Here is a 16465-nt window from a genome sequence, read left to right as displayed (position 1 = left end):
CTTGTAAATATAGATTCATTTAAAGAAATAAAAGTAATGAATTATAAGATCATTCTATCATGTTGATGGGTCCTTTAAGCTGTCCACTAGTTGCAATATGTCCAAATGCAATAGAGAAACAGGAAAGAAAAACAAGTGGCCGAGTTAATTTCAACTAGATTTATTATACGACTATTTCAAGCACATGAACGACAGGATTTACTACAAACGGATTGCATAATCGGATTAGAACAGCTAAGTTGCGTCTTCAGAATATGACAAGTTTCAGTTTTGGCTCTATCAGAACAACCTAGAAGAAAAGAAAATGGCGATTCATTAAGGTTTAAAATACAGTATTTCAAATATCAAAAATAAATGAATTATTTTATTTACCATTGCATTTCATCCCGCAAGTTGCAGCACATAACGTTCGAATACAAGGTCTGTGACAATTATGTTTCAGCATCAAACACAGTTGTTCAGATAACGAATTTTTACATGACTTCTGCGGAGCTGACGTTGTGCCTGGACTTGGAACTGAAATAACAAGATGACTATTCAACTAATGTCAAATTAAATATAAAGCAAGGGTGGAATGTACAACTGGGTTGCAAGAACCTACATGGTTTGTTGCATTCTGGTTTGCAAGACTTCTGGCAAAGATTAGTGACGACCATATTTTGACAGAATCCAACTTTTTCCATATTGCTGCACATATCCAATGGTAGATTGTCCAGGCAAGGAATTTCTTCCGGGGTTTCTTTTGGTGGTGGAGGTGGTTTCGGTTTTCCCGGTTCTGGTTCAGTCGTACAATAATCATCGCATACTTTACGACAAGTGACCTTTACGTTACGATTTCCACACATTCCTCCGAGTTTCAATAAATCACAGAACTTTCCTGGCAAAGTGTTTGAGCAATAAGGACCCGGAGCTGGCGGATTTGGTGGACCTGGCGGATTCGGTGGGCTTGGCGGATTCGGAGGTGGATCTGAATTAATTAAAGTGGCATGGACAAATAACAATTGATGTAAAATGATAGAATACGCAATGTACAAAAATGGGCAAGAAGAACTTACGTGGGTTGTTGCATTGTGATTTGCAAGACTTCTGGCAAATATTAGTGACGACCATATTTTGACAGAATCCAACTTTTTCCATATTGCTGCACATATCCAATGGTAGGTTGTCCAAGCAAGGAATTTCTTCCGGGGTTTCTTTTGGTGGTGGAGGTGGTTTCGGTTTTCCCGGTTCTGGTTCAGTCGTACAATAATCATCGCATACTTTACGACAAGTGACCTTTACGTTACGATTTCCACACATTCCTCCGAGTTTCAGTAAATCACAGAACTTTCCCGGCAAAGTGTTTGAGCAATAAGGACCAGGAGCTGGCGGATTTGGTGGGCCTGGCGGATTCGGAGGACCGGGTGGATTCGGCGTCGGTTCTGAAAAATGAAAATAATATGTCCAAACAATTGATTTAAAACCACATGAAAGAATACGGAATGAACACGGAATGTACAATAATTGCCGTAGAAGAACTTACGTGGGTTGTTGCATTGTGGTTTGCAAGACTTCTGGCAAAGATTAGTGACGACCATATTTTGACAGAATCCAACTTTTTCCATATTGCTGCACATATCCAATGGTAGATTGTCCAAGCAAGGAATTTCTTCCGGGGTTTCTTTTGGTGGTGGAGGTGGTTTCGGCTTTCCCGGTTCTGGTTCAGTCGTACAATAATCATCGCACACTTTACGACAAGTGACCTTTACGTTACGACTTCCACACATTCCTCCGAGTTTCAATAAATCACAGAACTTTCCCGGCAAAGTGTTTGAGCAATAAGGACCAGGAGCTGGCGGATTTGGTGGGCCTGGCGGATTCGGTGGCGGATCTGAATTAATTAAAGTAGTATGGTCAAATAACAATTGATGTAAAATGACAAAGAATACGGAATGTACAAAAATGGGCAAGAAGAACTTACGTGGGTTGTTGCATTGTGGTTTGCAAGACTTCTGGCAAAGATTAGCGACGACCATATTTTGACAGAATCCAACTTTTTCCATATTGCTGCACATATCCAATGGTAGGTTGTCCAAGCAAGGAATTTCTTCCGGGGTTTCTTTTGGTGGTGGAGGTGGTTTCGGTTTTCCCGGTTCTGGTTCAGTCGTACAATAATCATCGCATACTTTACGACAAGTGACCTTTACGTTACGATTTCCACACATTCCTCCGAGTTTCAATAAATCACAGAACTTTCCTGGCAAAGTGTTTGAGCAATAAGGACCCGGAACTGGCGGATTTGGTGGGCCTGGCGGATTCGGAGGACCGGGTGGATTCGGGGTCGGTTCTGAATAATGAAAATTATATGTTCAAACAATTGATTTAAAACCATATGAAAGAACACGGAATGAACACGGAATGTACAATAATTGCCGTAGAAGAACTTACGTGGGTTGCTGCATTGTGGTTTGCAAGACTTCTGGCAAAGATTGGTTACGACCATATTTTTGCAGAATCCAACTTTTTCCATATTGCTGCACATATCCAATGGTAGGTTGTCCAAGCAAGGAATTTCTTCCGGGGTTTCTTTTGGTGGTGGAGGTGGTTTCGGTTTTCCCGGTTCTGGTTCAGTCGTACAATAATCATCGCATACTTTACGACAAGTGACCTTTACGTTACGATTTCCACACATTCCTCCGAGTTTCAGTAAATCACAGAACTTTCCCGGCAAAGTGTTTGAGCAATAAGGACCAGGAGCTGGCGGATTTGGTGGGCCTGGCGGATTCGGAGGACCGGGTGGATTCGGCGTCGGTTCTGAAAAATGAAAATAATATGTCCAAACAATTGATTTAAAACCACATGAAAGAATACGGAATGAACACGGAATGTACAATAATTGCCGTAGAAGAACTTACGTGGGTTGTTGCATTGTGGTTTGCAAGACTTCTGGCAAAGATTAGTGACGACCATATTTTGACAGAATCCAACTTTTTCCATATTGCTGCACATATCCAATGGTAGATTGTCCAAGCAAGGAATTTCTTCCGGGGTTTCTTTTGGTGGTGGAGGTGGTTTCGGCTTTCCCGGTTCTGGTTCAGTCGTACAATAATCATCGCACACTTTACGACAAGTGACCTTTACGTTACGACTTCCACACATTCCTCCGAGTTTCAATAAATCACAGAACTTTCCCGGCAAAGTGTTTGAGCAATAAGGACCAGGAGCTGGCGGATTTGGTGGGCCTGGCGGATTCGGTGGCGGATCTGAATTAATTAAAGTAGTATGGTCAAATAACAATTGATGTAAAATGACAAAGAATACGGAATGTACAAAAATGGGCAAGAAGAACTTACGTGGGTTGTTGCATTGTGGTTTGCAAGACTTCTGGCAAAGATTAGCGACGACCATATTTTGACAGAATCCAACTTTTTCCATATTGCTGCACATATCCAATGGTAGGTTGTCCAAGCAAGGAATTTCTTCCGGGGTTTCTTTTGGTGGTGGAGGTGGTTTCGGCTTTCCCGGTTCTGGTTCAGTCGTACAATAATCATCGCATACTTTACGACAAGTGACCTTTACGTTACGATTTCCACACATTCCTCCGAGTTTCAATAAATCACAGAACTTTCCTGGCAAAGTGTTTGAGCAATAAGGACCCGGAACTGGCGGATTTGGTGGGCCTGGCGGATTCGGAGGACCGGGTGGATTCGGGGTCGGTTCTGAATAATGAAAATTATATGTTCAAACAATTGATTTAAAACCATATGAAAGAACACGGAATGAACACGGAATGTACAATAATTGCCGTAGAAGAACTTACGTGGGTTGCTGCATTGTGGTTTGCAAGACTTCTGGCAAAGATTGGTTACGACCATATTTTTGCAGAATCCAACTTTTTCCATATTGCTGCACATATCCAATGGTAGATTGTCCAAGCAAGGAATTTCTTCCGGGGTTTCTTTTGGTGGTGGAGGTGGTTTCGGTTTTCCCGGTTCTGGTTCAGTCGTACAATAATCATCGCATACTTTACGACAAGTGACCTTTACGTTACGATTTCCACACATTCCTCCGAGTTTCAGTAAATCACAGAACTTTCCCGGCAAAGTGTTTGAGCAATAAGGACCAGGAGCTGGCGGATTTGGTGGGCCTGGCGGATTCGGAGGACCGGGTGGATTCGGCGTCGGTTCTGAAAAATGAAAATAATATGTCCAAACAATTGATTTAAAACCACATGAAAGAATACGGAATGAACACGGAATGTACAATAATTGCCGTAGAAGAACTTACGTGGGTTGTTGCATTGTGGTTTGCAAGACTTCTGGCAAAGATTAGTGACGACCATATTTTGACAGAATCCAACTTTTTCCATATTGCTGCACATATCCAATGGTAGATTGTCCAAGCAAGGAATTTCTTCCGGGGTTTCTTTTGGTGGTGGAGGTGGTTTCGGCTTTCCCGGTTCTGGTTCAGTCGTACAATAATCATCGCACACTTTACGACAAGTGACCTTTACGTTACGACTTCCACACATTCCTCCGAGTTTCAATAAATCACAGAACTTTCCCGGCAAAGTGTTTGAGCAATAAGGACCAGGAGCTGGCGGATTTGGTGGGCCTGGCGGATTCGGTGGCGGATCTGAATTAATTAAAGTAGTATGGTCAAATAACAATTGATGTAAAATGACAAAGAATACGGAATGTACAAAAATGGGCAAGAAGAACTTACGTGGGTTGTTGCATTGTGGTTTGCAAGACTTCTGGCAAAGATTAGCGACGACCATATTTTGACAGAATCCAACTTTTTCCATATTGCTGCACATATCCAATGGTAGGTTGTCCAAGCAAGGAATTTCTTCCGGGGTTTCTTTTGGTGGTGGAGGTGGTTTCGGCTTTCCCGGTTCTGGTTCAGTCGTACAATAATCATCGCATACTTTACGACAAGTGACCTTTACGTTACGATTTCCACACATTCCTCCGAGTTTCAATAAATCACAGAACTTTCCTGGCAAAGTGTTTGAGCAATAAGGACCCGGAACTGGCGGATTTGGTGGGCCTGGCGGATTCGGAGGACCGGGTGGATTCGGGGTCGGTTCTGAATAATGAAAATTATATGTTCAAACAATTGATTTAAAACCATATGAAAGAACACGGAATGAACACGGAATGTACAATAATTGCCGTAGAAGAACTTACGTGGGTTGCTGCATTGTGGTTTGCAAGACTTCTGGCAAAGATTGGTTACGACCATATTTTTGCAGAATCCAACTTTTTCCATATTGCTGCACATATCCAATGGTAGATTGTCCAAGCAAGGAATTTCTTCCGGGGTTTCTTTTGGTGGTGGAGGTGGTTTCGGTTTTCCCGGTTCTGGTTCAGTCGTACAATAATCATCGCATACTTTACGACAAGTGACCTTTACGTTACGATTTCCACACATTCCTCCGAGTTTCAATAAATCACAGAACTTTCCTGGCAAAGTGTTTGAGCAATAAGGACCCGGAGCTGGCGGATTTGGTGGACCTGGCGGATTCGGTGGGCTTGGCGGATTCGGAGGTGGATCTGAATTAATGAAAGTGGCATGGACAAATAACAATTGATGTAAAATGATAGAATACGCAATGTACAAAAATGGGCAAGAAGAACTTACGTGGGTTGTTGCATTGTGATTTGCAAGACTTCTGGCAAATATTAGTGACGACCATATTTTGACAGAATCCAACTTTTTCCATATTGCTGCACATATCCAATGGTAGGTTGTCCAAGCAAGGAATTTCTTCCGGGGTTTCTTTTGGTGGTGGAAGTGGTTTCGGTTTTCCCGGTTCTGGTTCAGTCGTACAATAATCATCGCATACTTTACGACAAGTGACCTTTACGTTACGATTTCCACACATTCCTCCGAGTTTCAGTAAATCACAGAACTTTCCCGGCAAAGTGTTTGAGCAATAAGGACCAGGAGCTGGCGGATTTGGTGGGCCTGGCGGATTCGGTGGCGGATCTGAATTAATTAAAGTAGTATGGTCAAATAACAATTGATGTAAAATGACAAAGAATACGGAATGTACAAAAATGGGCAAGAAGAACTTACGTGGGTTGTTGCATTGTGGTTTGCAAGACTTCTGGCAAAGATTAGCGACGACCATATTTTGACAGAATCCAACTTTTTCCATATTGCTGCACATATCCAATGGTAGGTTGTCCAAGCAAGGAATTTCTTCCGGGGTTTCTTTTGGTGGTGGAGGTGGTTTCGGCTTTCCCGGTTCTGGTTCAGTCGTACAATAATCATCGCATACTTTACGACAAGTGACCTTTACGTTACGATTTCCACACATTCCTCCGAGTTTCAATAAATCACAGAACTTTCCTGGCAAAGTGTTTGAGCAATAAGGACCCGGAACTGGCGGATTTGGTGGGCCTGGCGGATTCGGAGGACCGGGTGGATTCGGGGTCGGTTCTGAATAATGAAAATTATATGTTCAAACAATTGATTTAAAACCATATGAAAGAACACGGAATGAACACGGAATGTACAATAATTGCCGTAGAAGAACTTACGTGGGTTGCTGCATTGTGGTTTGCAAGACTTCTGGCAAAGATTGGTTACGACCATATTTTGACAGAATCCAACTTTTTCCATATTGCTGCACATATCCAATGGTAGATTGTCCAAGCAAGGAATTTCTTCCGGGGTTTCTTTTGGTGGTGGAGGTGGTTTCGGTTTTCCCGGTTCTGGTTCAGTCGTACAATAATCATCGCATACTTTACGACAAGTGACCTTTACGTTACGATTTCCACACATTCCTCCGAGTTTCAATAAATCACAGAACTTTCCTGGCAAAGTGTTTGAGCAATAAGGACCCGGAGCTGGCGGATTTGGTGGACCTGGCGGATTCGGTGGGCTTGGCGGATTCGGAGGTGGATCTGAATTAATGAAAGTGGCATGGACAAATAACAATTGATGTAAAATGATAGAATACGCAATGTACAAAAATGGGCAAGAAGAACTTACGTGGGTTGTTGCATTGTGGTTTGCAAGACTTCTGGCAAAGATTAGTGACGACCATATTTTGACAGAATCCAACTTTTTCCATATTGCTGCACATATCCAATGGTAGGTTGTCCAAGCAAGGAATTTCTTCCGGGGTTTCTTTTGGTGGTGGAGGTGGTTTCGGTTTTCCCGGTTCTGGTTCAGTCGTACAATAATCATCGCATACTTTACGACAAGTGACCTTTACGTTACGATTTCCACACATACCTCCGAGTTTCAATAAATCACAGAACTTTCCCGGCAAAGTGTTTGAGCAATAAGGACCCGGAGCTGGCGGATTTGGTGGGCCTGGCGGATTCGGAGGTGGATCTGAATTAATGAAAGTAGTATGGTCAATTAACAATTGATGTAAAATGACAAAGAATACGGAATGTACAAAAATGGGCAAGAAGAACTTACGTGGGTTGTTGCATTGTGGTTTGCAAGACTTCTGGCAAAGATTAGTGACGACCATATTTTGACAGAATCCAACTTTTTCCATATTGCTGCACATATCCAATGGTAGGTTGTCCAAGCAAGGAATTTCTTCCGTGGTTTCTTTTGGTGGTGGAGGTGGTTTCGGCTTTCCCGGTTCTGGTTCAGTCGTACAATAATCATCGCATACTTTACGACAAGTGACCTTTACGTTACGATTTCCACACATTCCTCCGAGTTTCAATAAATCACAGAACTTTCCTGGCAAAGTGTTTGAGCAATAAGGACCCGGAACTGGCGGATTTGGTGGGCCTGGCGGATTCGGAGGACCGGGTGGATTCGGGGTCGGTTCTGAATAATGAAAATTATATGTTCAAACAATTGATTTAAAACCATATGAAATAACACGGAATGAACACGGAATGTACAATAATTGCCGTAGAAGAACTTACGTGGGTTGCTGCATTGTGGTTTGCAAGACTTCTGGCAAAGATTGGTTACGACCATATTTTTGCAGAATCCAACTTTTTCCATATTGCTGCACATATCCAATGGTAGATTGTCCAAGCAAGGAATTTCTTCCGGGTTTTCTTTTGGTGGTGGAGGTGGTTTCGGTTTTCCCGGTTCTGGTTCAGTCGTACAATAATCATCGCATACTTTACGACAAGTGACCTTTACGTTACGACTTCCACACATTCCTCCGAGTTTCAATAAATCACAGAACTTTCCTGGCAAAGTGTTTGAGCAATAAGGACCCGGAGCTGGCGGATTTGGTGGGCCTGGCGGATTCGGGGTCGGTTCTGAATAATGAAAATTATATGTTCAAACAATTGATTTAAAACCATATGAAAGAACACGGAATGAACACGGAATGTACAATAATTGCCGTAGAAGAACTTACGTGGGTTGCTGCATTGTGGTTTGCAAGACTTCTGGCAAAGATTGGTTACGACCATATTTTTGCAGAATCCAACTTTTTCCATATTGCTGCACATATCCAATGGTAGATTGTCCAAGCAAGGAATTTCTTCCGGGGTTTCTTTTGGTGGTGGAGGTGGTTTCGGCTTTCCCGGTTCTGGTTCAGTCGTACAATAATCATCGCATACTTTACGACAAGTGACCTTTACGTTACGATTTCCACACATTCCTCCGAGTTTCAATAAATCACAGAACTTTCCTGGCAAAGTGTTTGAGCAATAAGGACCCGGAGCTGGCGGATTTGGTGGACCTGGCGGATTCGGTGGGCTTGGCGGATTCGGAGGTGGATCTGAATTAATGAAAGTGGCATGGACAAATAACAATTGATGTAAAATGATAGAAAACGCAATGTACAAAAATGGGCAAGAAGAACTTACGTGGGTTGTTGCATTGTGGTTTGCAAGACTTCTGGCAAAGATTAGTGACGACCATATTTTGACAGAATCCAACTTTTTCCATATTGCTGCACATATCCAATGGTAGGTTGTCCAAGCAAGGAATTTCTTCCGGGGTTTCTTTTGGTGGTGGAGGTGGTTTCGGTTTTCCCGGTTCTGGTTCAGTCGTACAATAATCATCGCATACTTTACGACAAGTGACCTTTACGTTACGATTTCCACACATTCCTCCGAGTTTCAATAAATCACAGAACTTTCCCGGCAAAGTGTTTGAGCAATAAGGACCCGGAGCTGGCGGATTTGGTGGGCCTGGCGGATTCGGAGGTGGATCTGAATTAATGAAAGTAGTATGGTCAATTAACAATTGATGTAAAATGACAAAGAATACGGAATGTACAAAAATGGGCAAGAAGAACTTACGTGGGTTGTTGCATTGTGGTTTGCAAGACTTCTGGCAAAGATTAGTGACGACCATATTTTGACAGAATCCAACTTTTTCCATATTGCTGCACATATCCAATGGTAGGTTGTCCAAGCAAGGAATTTCTTCCGTGGTTTCTTTTGGTGGTGGAGGTGGTTTCGGCTTTCCCGGTTCTGGTTCAGTCGTACAATAATCATCGCATACTTTACGACAAGTGACCTTTACGTTACGATTTCCACACATTCCTCCGAGTTTCAATAAATCACAGAACTTTCCTGGCAAAGTGTTTGAGCAATAAGGACCCGGAACTGGCGGATTTGGTGGGCCTGGCGGATTCGGAGGACCGGGTGGATTCGGGGTCGGTTCTGAATAATGAAAATTATATGTTCAAACAATTGATTTAAAACCATATGAAAGAACACGGAATGAACACGGAATGTACAATAATTGCCGTAGAAGAACTTACGTGGGTTGCTGCATTGTGGTTTGCAAGACTTCTGGCAAAGATTGGTTACGACCATATTTTTGCAGAATCCAGCTTTTTCCATATTGCTGCACATATCCAATGGTAGATTGTCCAAGCAAGGAATTTCTTCCGGGTTTTCTTTTGGTGGTGGAGGTGGTTTCGGTTTTCCCAGTTCTGGTTCAGTCGTACAATAATCATCGCATACTTTACGACAAGTGACCTTTACGTTACGACTTCCACACATTCCTCCGAGTTTCAATAAATCACAGAACTTTCCTGGCAAAGTGTTTGAGCAATAAGGACCCGGAGCTGGCGGATTTGGTGGGCCTGGCGGATTCGGGGTCGGTTCTGAATAATGAAAATTATATGTTCAAACAATTGATTTAAAACCATATGAAAGAACACGGAATGAACACGGAATGTACAATAATTGCCGTAGAAGAACTTACGTGGGTTGCTGCATTGTGGTTTGCAAGACTTCTGGCAAAGATTGGTTACGACCATATTTTTGCAGAATCCAACTTTTTCCATATTGCTGCACATATCCAATGGTAGATTGTCCAAGCAAGGAATTTCTTCCGGGGTTTCTTTTGGTGGTGGAGGTGGTTTCGGCTTTCCCGGTTCTGGTTCAGTCGTACAATAATCATCGCATACTTTACGACAAGTGACCTTTACGTTACGATTTCCACACATTCCTCCGAGTTTCAATAAATCACAGAACTTTCCTGGCAAAGTGTTTGAGCAATAAGGACCCGGAGCTGGCGGATTTGGTGGGCCTGGTGGATTGGGCGGTGGATCTAGATGAATAAATGAAAATGATGTTAGAAAAACAATTGATGTAAATGATATAACGAGGACCCAGGGCTGACGGATTTGGCTTTGTATCTGTAATGATAATGATACAATTATTGATATGCAATTTTTCTCGTGCAATTTATGATCACTACTTACAGGTAATACACGATTTCATGCAGGTCTTCTGGCAAATACGTTGAAGTAAAGGCCTTTCACAGAGAGATTTCAATGATATTTCACATACGTTGTCAGGAAGGTTGTCTGCGCACGTCTTGATATCCAGTGGCATATCAGGTGGTGTCGGTTTTGGTTTACCAGGTATCCGTTGACAAGCTGGATCGCATATGCTTCGACAAGAGATAAGCACGTTTCTGTTGCTACAGAACCCATTTTTATGTAATCCGTGACAAATCTTTCTTGGCAATTTATTGTCGCAAACACACTGAGGATGACAAGTTTTGTGGCACATGGCAAGGATAACTGCGTTTCCACAAAGTTGCTTCATACCAGCACACGCGTCACCAGGAAGGTTGTCCTTACACGGCATTGCTTTACCATAACCTTCGTTGTTTGGATTCTTCTTTTTGCAAACAGGATCACAATCTTGTGGACAATTTCTTTTAATCTTTTCATCGTTGCACTGTCCAGCCAGTTCAAAGAACTCGCAATATTTGTGTGAAATTTTATTTTCGCATTCCTTGGTTGCTGGCGTTTTCAACGTAGTCTGTGGTGGCTGTGGCGTCGGCTGACAATCTTCGTCACAAGATTTCATGCACGTTGATCGGGCGACTGGATCATCACACTGTCCTTTTAGTTTCACGGTTTTGCAGAAGTCACCTGGTAAACTGTCAATACATTTTTGAATTGTGGATTCTTTCGTTGTCGGTCGTGTACCAGGAGGCTTTATCTCCGCTGGTTTCGTTACCGGCGGCAATGTGACGACATTTTGGGTAGGTGCAGGAGGAGCAGGTTCTTTGAAAAAGAATAAAATCAATTCAATACTGTGCATAATATACAATCCTGTTTAAAAATCTGTAATCGTTACCAGCTTACTTCCACAATCAATCCTTTTTATGCATCTGATTCCAGACGGTCTGTCTAGTATAAAACCATCTTTACAAGCACAACCTTCAACATCAGGAGCCTCGCAGTTATCTTCAGCTTCATTGTCCTGGCAATTATTTTGACACACCAGCATTCGGTACTGATATTCAGAGTTGGCTGGGCATGACATCTCTGAAAAAATCGTTTCATAATGATATTTGATAATCCGAGTCTCCATGTGATATCTCCATAAGTGTCTAAATATCACTTACGACAGAAATTTTGTCTGCGCCAATTTGGGTAGAATCCAAATCCAATACAAGTGTCGGCAAAAGCTGACAACATTGCACAAGCTATTTTGCTTTCTTGTTCTTTTGGGTAAGCGCACACATCCGTAATGCAATTCTTGTATAGCGCGTTGACATCAACCTAAACAAAACAAAATATTCACGTTAAATATTGTTTGATTTAGCATATTTCAATGTGATCTCGAAATTACCTTTTCAGATTTGATACACGCGTCAAAGGGTCCGGTCTTAAAATAACCACAGACATTTGGCTTATCGATATCTTTCTTCCTGGCAGCGTCACATTTTATTTCCACATCGACAGTTGGTACTTTCTTACAACTGGAAAAATAGGGATTAAAATTAGAAAGATAAATAAGCGGAAAATAGAAACGATTTAAAAGATGTTTCTTTATGTATATTACTTAGTTGATGGGCGATCCGAGTCATCTGGTACAGAGAAGCTGACACCGACTAAATTTTGAGCATTTCTGCGACCCTTTACATTTTTTCCTTCGTATGTTGTCAAATCATTCGTTTTACTTCCATCGCAATCACCACAGATACCTTTATATAGCCAGCAAATAAAGTTAATTCATTGTGAATACATTGATTTTCTTTTAGTATTGTTTTAAGTACCTGTCATTTTGGCTTTATATTTCCTGGGCACTTGGACCTCGACGGAATGGCGACCGTCAAACGACACCCGTATGCCGCATTTACTCGATGTGAAAACTATCGTTCTTCCTTCTCTACGAATGAAAACGTTCTGCCGATCTCCATCGATATATGGTAGCGTTGCTGCCGTATTAGAATCTCCAACCTTGAAAATTAAAGTTAAAATCACAAAACGTTATACAATTTATTAATCATATAAATCAAAGAATATTTCCAACATACGCTTTTTATGTACATACAAATAAATTGCTATGCTGATGAAGTCTGAATCGTTTTCCACCGAATTTAACATCAACAAGTCTTGTATAAGATACGCGTCTATTCCGACCTCGTCTTTCATTTTTAACTTCCACTTTGAACGCACATGCAGTGTCTTCATCAATCGACTTGGTCAACGTGTATTTACAAATACCGTAGAAGTTGATCATAATACCATCGTAGGTTCTGTAGTGAGGATCACCAGAACCTCGGCAAACACAGGCAGCTAGAATGGAAAGGTGAAAATGTATTAAGAATGATTATACCAAAAATTTCACCCTTTAGTATGTTGAATGTATTTCTTACGTTCACATGCAGTCCTATCTGAATTGAAGCTAAATCCCCGTTTGCATTGGCATTCTTTGGATGATCTATCACAGTATGACTGAAGCGGACATTTTCTACCACATGCTTCGGATGAAAATGAATATAAATCAAATGAAATTCAAACAAATAAGTTTTGATGGCTATCATAAAATAGTTGAAGATTGCTACATACGTGGTGGCGGCGGAGCTGGTTGAGTTGGAGGTGGAGGCGGTGGCTCTAAGAAGGTAAATTGAAAGAATATCATTCATCTGCAGATATTTTCCCAGATTTGCAGATTAACCACGGAATATTCGAAAAAACTTACTTCTACAATCGGATTTTCTAATACAACGATCTCCAGATGGACCTGCCAAGATAAATCCTTGTTTGCAGGCACAACCTTCGATATCTTGTGCTTGACATTTGCTTTCTGCATTGTTATCTTTACAATTATTCTGGCAAGCCTTCATTTTATGCCGATATGCAGAATTTGTAGGGCACCAAAGAGCTGTTTTATGGAAAAATAAAAACATTATATGGAATCTTGAGGATTTGTATCATTTGTGATAGCAGATCTTCCAAGGACTTACGACAAAAATTTCGCGTTCTCCAGTTCGGATAAAATCCAACCTTTATGCATTGATCGGCAAATTCTGTCAGCATGTCGCAAGCCATTTTTCTTTCCTGGTTTTTAGGATAAGCGCAAACATCAGTTCTACAGCTTTCATACATAGATTTCGAGTCAACCTGGTTAAAGAGAAAGTATTTTCATCGACGTTTTTCGATTCCAATTAAGGAAATAATCTAGCTAGTCTATTTAATGACCTTTCCAGATTTAATACATTTGGCGAAGGGCCCTTTCTTAAAGTATCCACAAACAAATGGCTTATCGATATCTCTGAGCCTGGCAGCATCGCACTTGATTTCTACATCGATAGGTGGAACAGCTTTACAACTACGGGAAAATAAACCATAATATTATAAAACACTAAAAAACATTCAAGAAACGTGCTTAGTTTTGAGAATCTATTTTTTACTTGGCTGCTGGCTTGTCCGAATCGTCGGGAACAGAATAACTGACACCAACAAGACTTTGTGCATTTCGTCTTCCTGCGACGTTTCGTCCCTCCAATGTGGTTAAATCATCGTTCCTATTTCCATTGCAGTTCCCGCATAAACCTGAAAGAACATTTCACACTAGGTTATGAATGAACTTAAGCATAACTGGCGTTGTGAATTCCAAATAATCTTACCGATCATCTTATTCGAATATTTTCGGGGTACTTCTACCTCAACCGAACTCCTTCCGTCGAATGATACTCGTATACCACATTTTTCTGCCAAGAAAACAATCTTTCGTCCTTCTCTAATAATCGAGGCGTCTTTGAATTTATATGGCAATGCGGTAGCCGTAGTGGATTTATCAACCTAGGATTAAAGCCAATATCGGAAATCATTTATGTTTCGATTTCAAATAAAGTATGCAGAGAATTTTCGATTCAGTACGCATTTAATAACTTACAAATAAATTGCTACGCTGATGGAGTCTGAATCTTTTCCCGCCGAATTTTACATCAACGAGTCTTGTGTACGATACACGTCTGTTCCAACCTCGTCTCTCGTTCTTAACTTCAACGTTGAATGCACACGGTCCGGAGTCGTCAATCGATTTGGTCAACGTGTATTTACAAATGCCGTAGAAGTTGATCATGATACCATCGTACGTTCGGTAATGGGGGTCGCCGGAACCTTGGCAGGAACATGCAGCTAAATGATAAGATAACATGACTGGTTAGCCAGTTCTGAATAATGGCAAAATATTCACGATACGCGTAGTAGATAAGTCGACAAGACTCACGTTGGCAGGATTTTCCATCTGAACTCAAAGTAAAACCTCGTCGGCATACACATTGTTTGAGTGAACGATCGCAATAAGCATTTGTTGGACACCTAGGAGCACTACCGCAACCTGAAATAATACAATATGATAAAAGTTTGGAAAATACTTAAGTGTACTAAATATTTATAATTCGATAACAATTCAGATAAAATTAACTTACGTGGGGAAACAGTTTTGTCGTAGGTTAATCTATTTTTCCCCGCAAATAGATTGTTCAAAATCAGACAATTTGTATTTTTGTACCAACATTGATACGGAGTTGATTTCGTTGAGACGAAACCTTTACAGTTCGGCATCCGGTCGCATGTCGATTTACATGTATTCAAATTAGTAATCCTGGTTACGTGTTTGATGTCATGACCAAAGCAGTCACCATTTCGTCTTCTATAACCCTCAATCGATGGAGCTGAAGTGAAAAGTCATGGACATTAACATTGATGAAATATCAATAGCGTCAATATGTAGACACGATAAATTTCAAATAAGAATTACTTACCAGGAGGGTTACGATTCCGCCCACCAAATTTGAACAGAAACCCTAAAATTTAAAGCGAGATGTGTTGAAAGCATTTAAGATATGTGGAAATATTAGCCAGTAATTGAAATGATATTTGAACTTACCAGCACTCAACCCAACACAGCTAAGGAACAATATTGCAACACGTGTACCCATGTTAATGCATTCCCACTTGCTTCGTTAAGTGCGAAATTCTCGCAAATTCTCTTTAAATATCAGCAAAAATCCAATCAAGAGCCTTCTTTCACTGGTGCGTCCAATGCATTTTGTAAGTAACACATGATTTTATTGGTCGGCCAGGATAATGCATCTCACTTGGTGCAGCCATATATAAGCCTTTGAATGTTGGCCAAAGTCTCAACCAAAAGCACTTCAGAAATAATAGCATTATATGGTGTTGCACCGTTGACAAGTTGGCAACAATAGCTTAAAGCAGATCATCTGGGTCCTATGAACTACCAATAAATAATCTAAACCACCATTGATTTTCTCGGCGAGAAGATCGGTTTAAAATAATCCTTCAATGCAATAGTAGAAAATCTTCGTATTTATTCCTTATTATTTCAAATATTGACATTCATGAAGTCATTAACATGTCATTCAAGTTACTATTCCATTGATATCTTAAAAACTTCGCCGATATCTTCACTATGTGGTTGAAATTTCTTCGATCAAATAACTTTCAAAATGGTAGATCGATTATCGACAAATGTTGGTTTTGACTGTTTTTAATTAATGTTACTCTATGTTAGAGTATCCATGCCTCGAGATAGAGCCATCGGTATGGGTCCATCTTTGAATTAAGCTGCAAATCTACTTGTCCGAGGTGGAAAGAACGGACGAGTTCCATCAATAAATAAAGTGACCAGAGCTACATTCCATACTTCAAGCATGATTTTATTTCATTCAATAATCTAGAACACTACTTAACTTCCTATTAATCATAACAATAATTCAAAACCGGTTAATAAATGTTAATATA

The 16465-nt window shown here is 40.9% G+C and overlaps 1 protein-coding gene across 7 annotated transcripts; it reads right to left on the bottom strand.

Annotated features, from left to right (window-relative positions):
- Positions 1-144: 144 nt before the first annotated feature.
- On the bottom strand, positions 145-15651 carry LOC141907166 (uncharacterized). Of its 7 annotated transcripts, none has more exons than XM_074796741.1 (43): positions 15588-15651; positions 15463-15504; positions 15127-15372; positions 14925-15035; positions 14589-14833; positions 14320-14494; positions 14104-14245; positions 13892-14021; positions 13657-13813; positions 13392-13574; positions 13259-13303; positions 13066-13170; positions 12741-12985; positions 12463-12646; positions 12249-12390; positions 12036-12165; positions 11809-11965; positions 11546-11728; positions 10649-11464; positions 10147-10494; positions 9698-10045; positions 9231-9596; positions 8793-9140; positions 8339-8704; positions 7890-8237; positions 7423-7788; positions 6985-7332; positions 6531-6896; positions 6064-6429; positions 5626-5973; positions 5172-5537; positions 4705-5070; positions 4267-4614; positions 3800-4165; positions 3333-3698; positions 2895-3242; positions 2428-2793; positions 1961-2326; positions 1523-1870; positions 1056-1421; positions 602-967; positions 373-516; positions 145-289 (listed from the first exon to the last, which is right to left on the bottom strand). In XM_074796741.1, exons 1-43 carry the CDS (start codon positions 15637-15639, stop codon positions 177-179), a joined length of 11637 nt encoding a protein of 3878 aa, XP_074652842.1. In that variant the 5' UTR covers positions 15640-15651; the 3' UTR covers positions 145-176. The 7 variants fall into 7 exon arrangements, with proteins under 7 accessions (XP_074652842.1, XP_074652873.1, XP_074652865.1 ...); XM_074796772.1 differs by having other exon boundaries at positions 6985-7204; positions 7643-7788; XM_074796764.1 differs by having other exon boundaries at positions 7890-8109; positions 8559-8704.
- Between the last annotated feature and the right edge of the window lie 814 nt (positions 15652-16465).

The sequence above is a fragment of the Tubulanus polymorphus genome, chromosome 1 (assembly GCF_964204645.1).
Source record: "Tubulanus polymorphus chromosome 1, tnTubPoly1.2, whole genome shotgun sequence".
Taxonomy (NCBI): Eukaryota; Metazoa; Nemertea; class Palaeonemertea; order Tubulaniformes; family Tubulanidae; genus Tubulanus; species Tubulanus polymorphus.
This window is presented reverse-complemented; position numbering and strand designations above follow the sequence as displayed.

Coding starts and splice junctions, on each gene's coding strand:
- LOC141907166 (XM_074796741.1), bottom strand. CDS start 15,639: ATGGGTACACGTGTTGCAATATTGTTCCTTAGCTGTGTTGGGTTGAGT. Junction 12,986..13,065: donor AGATAGGACTGCATGTGAAC/GTAAGAAATACA, acceptor TTTCCATTCTAG/CTGCCTGTGTTTGCCGAGGT. Junction 11,729..11,808: donor GCGCAGACAAAATTTCTGTC/GTAAGTGATATT, acceptor CGATTTTTTCAG/AGATGTCATGCCCAGCCAAC.